Raw genomic sequence first — 9,737 nt, 5'->3', positions numbered from 1 at the left:
CTTCCAGCACGCTGCCGCTGCAGGGCTCAGGCTCAGCGCCGGGGTCCCTGGGCGCGGGGGGCTCAGGTACTCGCAGCTGGTTCTCTCGGCCGCGGCTGCTGCGCCGGGGCTGTGTACAACCAGCGGCCGAGCGGACAGGTCTTCCCGCAGCCTGGAAACCCGCCTGCGTGTCTGCTGCGATGCTGTGCTGAGGATCAGAGCCAAGGAAGCTGACCCCGCGCAGCCCGGGCCCGCCGGGCTCCTGCCCGTCCCCGCCCGGCACAGCGGCGGGGCCGATCCCGCCGCCCGGCCCTATCAGGCCGCTCCGCTGCCGGGCCCCGCCCGGCCCCGCCCAGGCCGCAGTCCGCCCGCAGCATGGAGCCGCATCTCAGCTTCCGCGGCCGCCGGGCCCTGGTGACCGGGGCTGGCAAAGGTGGCCGGGCGGGGGGCGGGGGGGGGGTCTGGGCGGGGGTCTGGGCCCGGCCGAGGGCCTGGGCCCGGCGCTGACGCCGTGTCCCCCGCAGGCATCGGGCGCGCCGTGGCCGTGGCGCTGAGCAAGGCCGGGGCCCGCGTGACCGCGCTCAGCCGCACCGCCGCGGACCTGGAGAGCCTGGCGAGAGAGGTACCGGCCGTGCCCGGGACCCCCGGGCCGCCTCCCCCTCCCCATCCCCCACACCGACCCGGCATTACCCTGAGCCCGGCCCCCCCCCCGCCCCACGGCGGCCGCCCCCCCCTTAGTGCCCAGGCATCGAGCCGCTGTGCCTGGACCTGGCCGACTGGGATGCCACGGAGGCGGCGGTGGGGGCGGCGGGACCCTTCGAGCTGCTGGTGAACAACGCGGCCGTGGCGGTGCTGCAGCCCTTCCTGGAGGTGACGCGGGCGGCCCTGGAGCGGTGAGTGGCTCGGCCGGGCCCGGCCCGCTGCCCCGGGCTGTGCTTCGGGCCCGAGGGGCCGCCTGATACCCCCTTCGCAGAGCCGCGGTCATCCAGCGGCATGGCCGAGCTTGCCAGACAGCAGGAGCAGGCGATGTGCTGGCACCTCACAGCCTGGCACCCCACAGCCTGGCACCCACAGCCTTGTCACCCCACAGCCTTGACACCCCACAGCCTGGCACCCCACAGCCTTGACACCCCACAGCCTTGTCACCCCACAGCCTGGCACCCCACAGCCTGGCACCCCACAGCCTTGACACCCCACAGCCTTGACACCCCACAGCCTTGACACCCCACAGTCTTGACACCCCACAGCCTGGCACACTCTGCCAGAAATGCCCACCGTCACTCCCTCCGTAGCTGGTCATTGTTACCCCTTCTGCCCGCTTGCTTTACTGTGTTTTAACACTCCACATAACCACCTTTCACCCTGTACACACCAGAAGGAAACCAAGCAAAGCTCTGGCACTGCTCCACACTGTTACTGAGTAGCCAGAACCCAGAGTTTCACCTCTCGGATGCTGGTGTGTGGTGCCACCCTGCCTGCACTGCAGAGAGGAGAGCTGTCTGCTGTCAGTCCAGCTCAGAGCTTCCAGTCCAGCTCTGCCTTAGGCTCTGCTGGACTGCAAGGCAGCTGCCAGTAACACATTTCAGATAGAGAGAAGGCAAAGCCAGGTAAGAGAGTATAAAGCTGTCACAGTGGGGAGTTTGCTTGCTGCAATAACATCTCTTTTTTTCTCAAAAGACCCATAGTTGCAGGTGGGGGCAAGCTTGAGGACACAGGAGATGATGAGTCTGCTGCTTTCTGAGAAGATGGGTCATGCTTTGTCCCTACATTAAAAATTGGTATTATGGGCCTATAATAAAGGATTCAGTTGTCACTGGAGATTAAAATGCATGGATTCTACTCAGGCCACTCTGCAGAACTAGCAGGTAAAGACCTGACCAAGGAAGGATGATGTGGCAAACGGAAGAAAAGCTGCTGCTGCCCATCTTACAGCAGATCTGCTACTTGCTAAAGCCTTGTGAAGCGCTTGATTGACCTAAGAAGAGTGACTGGCTGAGGCCCAGGGCTCACTCTTTGACCTTTAGTAGAGTGCTGAAGATCAGAGTCCTTCTTGCTGGCCAGTCTGCTTGGCATTTCTGCCAGTGCCTCCAGGATACCAGCAGCACTCATCCTCTGCTGCCTCCCAAAACTCCTTTCTTCTCTTCCCAGGCTGCAGCCACTCTGTAACTTTTACATTCCATTTATTTGTAGGTCTTTTGATGTGAATTTTCAGGCTGTGCTTCATGTTTCCCAGGTGAGGAAGAATTTTCATTGCAGCTGTCTCCATAAACAGTAGCCACTGAGCTGTTCTGCACAGCACAGAAGTGTCTGCTGGGGAGGGGTGGGGAGCTGTAACCCAAAGTTAACCTGACAACTTGCACATACACCCCCTTCACTCTCTTGCTTTGCCTCATCTCTTTTTAAGTGGGAAGCAGCAGGGACTTCCTTCCTCTGGGTATTTTTGGTCTTTTGGCTGCCATAGCAGCCAGATTCCTACTGAATGAAAGAATCATTTCTGGCATCCTTTTTGTTTTCCCCTCCCACCCCCCCAGATTGTTGCTCGGCAGATGATTGCACAGGGGGTGCCAGGTGCTATTGTAAATGTCTCTAGCCAGGCCTCTCAGCGTGCTCTGAGGGACCATGCTGTTTACTGTGAGTATGTCTGGCTTTAGCAGTGTCCCTCTCACCTTTGACTGGAGATCTGCAGCCACCAAGCTGCTGGCTGCCAGCTCTGGGCAGTGAGATACTCCTGTGCAGTCCAGGCCAAGTGCTGTGCAGTTAAATGACCCTGTTTTTTTTCCCCTCCTCTTGAAGGTTCCACAAAAAGTGCTGTGGATATGCTGAGCAAGGTAATGGCAATGGAACTGGGACCCCACAAGGTAAAGATTCTTCCAAGAGAAAGACAAGTGTGAAAGCTGAGCCTGAGTGCTTCCTCTCAGAGCAGCCTGGTGAGAGATTGCTTGTTGCTCTTGGCCCCAGATCAGGGTGAACACTGTGAACCCCACGGTGGTTATGACGGACATGGGGAGGATTAACTGGAGCGACCCTCAGAAGTCTGCTGCCATGCTCCACCGCATTCCCCTGGGGAAGTTTGCAGGTCAGTGGTGTGGATTTGTGGCCAAGCTGGGCACTTTTGTTGTGTCCAAGCCTGGCCTCTCATTGCTGTCTCAGCCAGAGGTACCTTGCTGCTTAAGAGGGCAGTCCCAGCTCTGCAGAACGGCTGTGGCTGAATTCCTGGAGCATTTCACTAGGACTGAGCAAGTCTCAACCTTACCTTTCCTGCTCCTACAGCCACCTTCTCTTAGGAGAAGTGAAATGTACCTACTGTATTGCCCATAAACACAGCTGGGAGGGGGGCACAGGTGCTTGCTGTGAACTGAGCATCACTGGGTCACAACAAGGACTTTGTGATGCCCAGCTCTCAGCCAGGCTGACCCGTGTATTGCATCAGGCACAGTTTGGGGGTGGGGACATTCCCCTGCTGCACTGGCATGCAGAGGTCAAAGACAGACCTCTTGGGATGCCTTTCTTTTCTAGCACAATTTGAGGGGTGTCTCAGATGTTCTCTGTGCTTGATTCCAGAGGTGGATGATGTGGTGAACAGCATTCTCTTCCTGCTGAGCGACAGGAGCGCTATGACAACTGGCAGCTCACTGATGGTGGATGGGGGATTCCTTGTCTCCTAAGATGACACCTGCATCTCACACCTGGCCTTACTTTTCATCCTAGTACTGCTTAGATGTAAACTGGATAGAAAACAGTGCCACAGACCCAGTCTTGCTGGAGAAGAGGACCAGCAGGGCTGGAACCTGTACAAAAAGTGAGGCAGAAAATGACCTTTAGAAGGCTGCTGCTTATAAACAATAAATCTCACATACGCCGTCATGGAGAATGTTTATTGCACCAAATAAGGTTTTATCTTGTCACTCTACATGATGATTAGAAATTGGACCTGTCTTTCTTCCAACCCTATTCCCTCCCCCCCACCCCAACCCTTCAGAAGCTTTCCCTGTTCCATCCAAATCCATAGAGCCTGCCTGCACTTTCAGTGGGAAGGGAAAGAAGTTAGCAGACTCTTCATTGCTCCATTGCTGTCTTTAGTAGAAAAAAAACAAAACAGAGGCAACAACCACAGCCCTGCTCTGCAGAGACTGGATTTGGGGGGGGGTGGGGGGGGTGGGGAGGCCCCGCTAAAGACTGATGGGGCGGGAGCAGCACCACGCTGTCCTAGGGTGTGCACACTCAAAAAGGCAGATACATTGATTGCACAGAGCTGCTTCACTCACTGATTGGCTAGTACCCAATAAAGCACCTAATGATTAGTTCTTCATCTTCATGCCTCATTTACTTTGGCCCCTTCTGGGGCTGGTTATGGTTTCTGTAACAGTCTCAGGCTAGAGCACCAATTGGTTAAGTGTAAGCCACAGTAGGCTGGGCAAGGAGACCAGACCACTCTCCTCACCACTCCTGTCATTCAGCACCATTTGCAGCAGCTCCTTCCCCACTCCACAAGGATCTTCGCCGCCTGTTTCACCTGCGTGTTGAAAACAGGTGTTTCCAGGGCAGGATGGATGTCTCACAGCCCTTTAGGCTTCGAGTTCAGGAGAGCCAAAACAGCCTGTTGCCCCAAGGAGCTACCTTGCCTTCCCCATTGTACCTCCCTTGGGGGCTGCACAGCCCCCAGTTAAGTCTCCTGCCCCCGCTGCCCCTTCACATCAACACTGACGTTAAATCAAAGAGACATTTAAAAAAACACTGACTTCGTACATGATGAAGGGCCCTACACATCCCAGCCCCCTCCAGAAACACCCAGCTAATATGCAATCTGTCAGAGGACATCAACATGCTGAGCCAGCACCGAGGCCACCAGCCCCTCAGAACACGGTGCACTTCTTGCCGGGCTTCTTGACGGGCGGCGGGCAGAGCACGGCCCGGATGGCTTCGTCGAACACCGTCTTCAAGCCCCGCTGCGTCAGGGCAGAGCACTCCAGGTACTTCACCGACCCTGGGTGGGGGAAGACAGCCCCAGCTCAGCCACTCCCAGCCTACCCAGGCACTCTGGCCCTCGCCCCTTCCAAAGTGAAAGCCCGGAGACGGAGCGGTGGGCACGTGCGACTCACCGATCTCCCGCGCCATGGCCAGGCCTTGCGGGTAGGTGATGGGTGCCAGCTTCTTATCCCGTAACCTCTCGATGGTGTCCTTATCGTCCCTCAAGTCCAGCTTGGTGCCCACCAGGATGATGGGTGTGTTTGGGCAATGGTGTCGGACCTCAGGGTACCACTGAAACAAAGAGAGGCTGAGGGAACTGGGCTGGTTCAGCCTGGAGAAGAGAAGGCTGTGGGGGGGCCTCATTGCAGCCTCCCAGTCCCTGAAGGGAGCTTGTAAGCAGGAGGGGATTCAACTTTTTAAAAGAGCAGATAATGGCAGGACAAGGGGGAAGGACTAAAGCTAAAGGAGGGAAGGTTTAGATTAGATATTAGGGGGAAGTTTTTTACAGAGAGAGTGGTGAGGGGCTGGAACAGGCTGCCCAGAGAGGTAGTGGATTCCCCGTCCCTGGGGGTGTTCCAGGCCAGGTTGGATGGGGCCCTGGACAACCCTGTGTAGCTCCAGGCCTGGAGGTTGGTGTCCCTGCCTGTGGCAGGGGGTTGGAGCTCTCTGATCCTTGGGGTCCCTTCCAACCCAGACCATTCTATGATTCTATGAAAGCAGCACAGCAAGAAAAGCAGCTGCAGCAGCAGATCCAAGCATGAGGGTGTGTTTAGCGATCAGGAAGAAGGGTTTTGCTGTCTAACAAGGTGGCAACGCCTGAACAGGATACTTCTGCCTCCAGTGCTCAATGTGCTTTGCAGAAAGAGCTTGGTGCAGATGTAATGATGAAAGCACTGAGACATGGAATCCCTGCCAGCAAACTCAGCACATACAGGGCTTCCCTTAAATGCATTTCAGCTTCCAGGACATCCCTTACCTTCTTCAAGACCCAGGCTCAAAGAGGTAAAACACTCAGCCAAAGAAGTCATGAATAAAAAGTGGCTTCCCTCCCCCATGGCTCTGCAGACTATGAGGGTCCCTTATCAAAACATGACTGCTGGAAGTTCTGGGCTTGCATTTGGTGCTGGGCAGGGGCCTTCACTGGTTCCTCCCACTGTTTCACCCAGAAGGAGAGTACTTTACCTTGGCTCTGACATTCTCAAAGGAGGCTGGACTCACAAGGGAGAAGCAGATCAAGAAAACATCCTGTATGGAAACAAGAGTGCCAGCTGTGTAGAAAGAAATGGCTAGAGATACCAGAGGGATGGTGGGAAGGGAGGCTGACAGAGGACAACCTCCTCTCACAAGCCAGGACTGTGGCTGTAAGAAAATCTTCCCCATTAAAGGGGCTAAACTAATTCAGAGAGGGGAGGAACTTAAGAGAGGGGAGGACTTTGATTGTATGACCATCTTCTTTTACAATACTGGGCTCTGCACCTTGAGAACCTGCAGCCACAAAGACCTTAGCAGTGCTGTGGGCTTCACCCCTGGTAGGGGACCGTCTAGGAATCACTCCAGCCAGGGAATGGCTCCTAGTGCAGCCCAGCAGTGAGCTGTGCCCAGAGAGCAGCACGATGGAGCATGGCTAAGCTGCACAGCAGCACCAGGCCAGCCCTGTCACTCGAGCCCTCCTACGGCACGCTGAGCTGCTCAGCAACATTACAAAGCAGGGACTAGGACAGGATGATCTCTCAGGAGAAACTCAGCTGTGATACCTCTAAACAACCAGATTTATGGATGGAGCTGCAGGAAGCCAGACTTTCCTCAAAGGAAAGAAGCCTGGCAGTCCTTGGGAGCCTCCCTGTCCCCAAGAAGGAGTGGGTACAACCAGCCCAAGCCCAACACTCACCGTCTGTGGATAGGAAAGAGGCCGCAGTCGGTCGTAATCCTCCTGCCCGGCTGTGTCCCAGAGGCCCAGGTTCACTGGCTTTCCATCCACCATCACATTGGCAGAATAGTTATCAAACCTGACAGGGAAGAGTCAGTGACAATCTTCTTGTGACCCACACATCCCTTCATCTGACATGCAAGGGGGCAGGGAGTCAGGCGAGGCGCCCGCAGCACAGCCCTGGTGAGGACAGCTCCCACACAGAGACACCCCAGCATCACCCCCTACCCCAGCTCTGGGCAGAACCACCTCACCCACAGAACCAGCTCCCACACACTCATGCACACAGAGCAAAAACCAACTGAAGCCCAAGGCCACTACTCACACAGTGGGGATGTATTCTCCAGGAAAAGCATTTGTGGTGTAACTGATCAGCAAGCAGGTCTTCCCTACAGCTCTGCAGGGGAGAAGAGTGACAAGCATAAAGGAGGGCATGGCAGGAAGCAGCAAGGCAGTAAAACTCACCCTTCTCCCACCCAACAAAGGGGCTAGGGACAAAGTTACTATGTGAGGAAACAACCTTGTAGCAGACTGGGATTCTCCAGCTGTCTCCAGCAACGTGCACCTTGGCTCAGTGTGTGCCTGACCCTGCTCTCTCCTGCTCCTTTTGCCCACATGTTCATCCTCAGCAAAACACCAGGCAAAATGTATTTGTTCAGGGACCAAAGGAGAGGGAACAAATGAGTGTCCTGTGCTGGGCTCAACACATCCATAATAATCACCTCACAAAATGGGTAAGTGGTGAGGTGAGGAAACATGCAACGACACAGCACTGCTGCAGCTCCTCAGGTACAGGAATTCCAGGTCAATAAATACAAAGGGAAAAAAATGTGTATCTGTAAATAAAAATGAACTTTGTATTTGACCACTGTCAGTTCAGAAAGGTGTTTTGACTTGAGTTGTCAGGGCCTGGAACAGGCTGCCCAGGGAGGGGCTGAGTCACTAGACCTGGCTGTGTTTACCAGAGGGGAGATGAGGTGCTCAGGGATCTGGCTCAGCACAGGACAGGAAGGGTTGGACTTGATGATCTTAAAGGTCTTTTCCAACCTGGTGATTCTTTGTGATTCTGTGATCAATGCAGACCACTGAAAGTACCAGCTCAGGACTTTGCTGAAGGCAAGTGTGACCAGTCAGCCCCACTGGCAGGCACTGGGCCTGACTGGCAATAGCATAAGTACAGGAACTTTAGTTAGCTCAGCGTGGTAAGGTGAAAGCTTTGCTCTAACAACAGAGGGGTACCAGGAGCAGAAAGGACCACTTTATCACAGTGGGTGCTGTGAACTGCAGACAGCCTTCCAGGGAAGCAGATCATGAATGCCAGTCACAGGAAAAGCTGTCTGTCAGGCACCCAAGTGGAGCTGAATAGCCAACAGACCTATAGCAAATACCCTCCACCCAATTCCATAACTGGAGTGATGTAAGGAAAGGCTTCAGGGGTGAGTGAGAGACCCCTGGAGACCCCACAGCCCTGCACTGGGATGACACATAGCACAGCAAGAACCACTACAGTAACCCACCCAGGGTTTCCCCTCTCCTGGATAACAGGGAGGGGGTGTCAGGAACCACTCCACTGACCTCCTGAGATCCTCCTGAACTGTGAGCTCTCTCCCACCAAACAGGGAAGTCACTGAATTCACACAAAACACACACATCTGTGACTGCAGCTTTTTGGTCTCTGAGGTCACTTGGCCTCTGCACTGTCAATTTGGTCAGAAAAAGCCAAACCCCACACACCTCCAGCTGAGGCCACTGTGCTCCCAGCCACCCCTCTCCCCTCCACCAGGCAGGTGGGTGGCTCTTCCTCCTGCTCCCCTCTAAGGCCACAGGCCAGGCCCTGAACCGCCTCACTCCAAGCGTGAGGCTGAGGGGGCAGCACGCATGGGAGGGTGGAGAGACCAGTGCCTGCCTGAGACCCCTCCTCATTTGCCTCTCCATATCTCACCTCTGCATGTGTTACGACGATCAGAAAGGCAAACAGGAATTAATGAGGAAAACCCAGGCAGGAGGAGCTAGGGGAAGTTCTGCAGCATCCCCTGTGCCTCACCCACAGGTGTGTTCTCAGGGAGAGGACACGGAGGATGAGGGGAGGCACGTGCTGCAGCAGGCCCAGCGCCGCTGTCAACTTAGAACCCAACAAAAGGAGGCACAGGAGAAGCCTCTGAGCATCAGGATTTTTAGGGAGGACTCTGGGATGAGCCGCACTCGTGTGACAAGACCCAGCGCCACACAGGCGGCCAATACCCTGCCCCGGGGACAGCCCCACAGCCCAGGAGCGGGAGGCATCTCTTTTCCAGGCGGCACAGCGATAGAATGAGACCGAACGGCGTGGGGAGACCAAGACCCGCGCTGATGAACCCAGGAGGGCGCAGGACGCGCCAGGCAGGACGGCGGCGGCCGCCGTGCAGCCCGGTCCCCACCTCCCCGCACCGAGGGCTGGGCCCGCGGCCCGCCCCGGCTCCTCACCCCGCGGCCGCCGCCTGGCGCGGCTCCCCCCGGCGGGTGAGGGGCCTGGGCGGGCCGGGCTACCGCGGCCAGGCGGGCCCAGCCCCGCCCGGACTCCGCGCTGCGGGCCGGGCCGGGCCGGGCCGGGCCTCCCGCCGCCGGAGCCGGCTCCCCCGGGCCGCGGGGCGGGGCCGCGCCGGGCCCTCCTCCCCTCTCTCTCCCTCCCTCCCTCCGTTCCTTCCCGCGGCGCCGCCGAGCCCGGCTGCCGGCCGCTTTGCGCGGGGCCGCGGAGGGTCGAGAGGGGCCGTGGCGGCCCCGCCGCCGCCGCGCACTCACCCGTCGCCCACCACCACACACTTGATCGCCTGCATCTGCCCGCGATGGCGGCGCCGCCGCGACTCCGCCGCAGTGACAGCCCGCG

The 9,737-nt window shown here is 57.2% G+C and overlaps 2 protein-coding genes across 2 annotated transcripts; one reads left to right on the top strand and one right to left on the bottom strand.

Annotated features, from left to right (window-relative positions):
- Positions 1 to 345: 345 nt before the first annotated feature.
- DCXR (dicarbonyl and L-xylulose reductase) lies at positions 346 to 4,454 on the top strand. The gene is made up of 8 exons (XM_084273489.1): positions 346 to 412; positions 504 to 601; positions 718 to 872; positions 2,170 to 2,212; positions 2,511 to 2,610; positions 2,773 to 2,837; positions 2,938 to 3,055; positions 3,541 to 4,454. The coding sequence occupies exons 1-8, from the start codon at positions 355 to 357 to the stop codon at positions 3,642 to 3,644; spliced, it is 741 nt and encodes a 246-aa protein (XP_084129615.1). The 5' UTR covers positions 346 to 354; the 3' UTR covers positions 3,645 to 4,454.
- On the bottom strand, positions 4,136 to 9,696 carry RAC3 (Rac family small GTPase 3). Its single transcript, XM_084273490.1, has 6 exons — positions 9,653 to 9,696; positions 7,200 to 7,271; positions 6,836 to 6,953; positions 6,130 to 6,192; positions 5,079 to 5,238; positions 4,136 to 4,963 (listed from the first exon to the last, which is right to left on the bottom strand). Exons 1-6 carry the CDS (start codon positions 9,685 to 9,687, stop codon positions 4,833 to 4,835), a joined length of 579 nt encoding a protein of 192 aa, XP_084129616.1. The 5' UTR covers positions 9,688 to 9,696; the 3' UTR covers positions 4,136 to 4,832.
- Between the last annotated feature and the right edge of the window lie 41 nt (positions 9,697 to 9,737).

Source organism: Gallinula chloropus (genome assembly GCF_964237585.1).
Source record: "Gallinula chloropus genome assembly, chromosome: 20".
NCBI classification, from domain to species: Eukaryota; Metazoa; Chordata; class Aves; order Gruiformes; family Rallidae; genus Gallinula; species Gallinula chloropus.
The sequence above is the reverse complement of the archived record's forward strand: the minus strand, read 5'-3'. Positions and strand labels throughout refer to the sequence as shown.

Bases quoted from the DNA above. Each gene is read 5' to 3' on its own strand.
- DCXR (XM_084273489.1), top strand. From the start codon at position 355: ATGGAGCCGCATCTCAGCTTCCGCGGCCGCCGGGCCCTGGTGACCGGG. The intron at 2,213-2,510 runs GTGAGGAAGAAT...CCACCCCCCCAG, and splicing joins CTGTGCTTCATGTTTCCCAG to ATTGTTGCTCGGCAGATGAT. The intron at 2,838-2,937 runs GTAAAGATTCTT...TCTTGGCCCCAG, and splicing joins TGGAACTGGGACCCCACAAG to ATCAGGGTGAACACTGTGAA.
- RAC3 (XM_084273490.1), bottom strand. From the start codon at position 9,687: ATGCAGGCGATCAAGTGTGTGGTGGTGGGCGACGG. The intron at 7,272-9,652 runs GTGAGTGCGCGG...TCTCCCCTGCAG, and splicing joins TGTGTGGTGGTGGGCGACGG to AGCTGTAGGGAAGACCTGCT. The intron at 6,193-6,835 runs GTGAGTGTTGGG...GTTTCCATACAG, and splicing joins CTCTTTCCTATCCACAGACG to GATGTTTTCTTGATCTGCTT.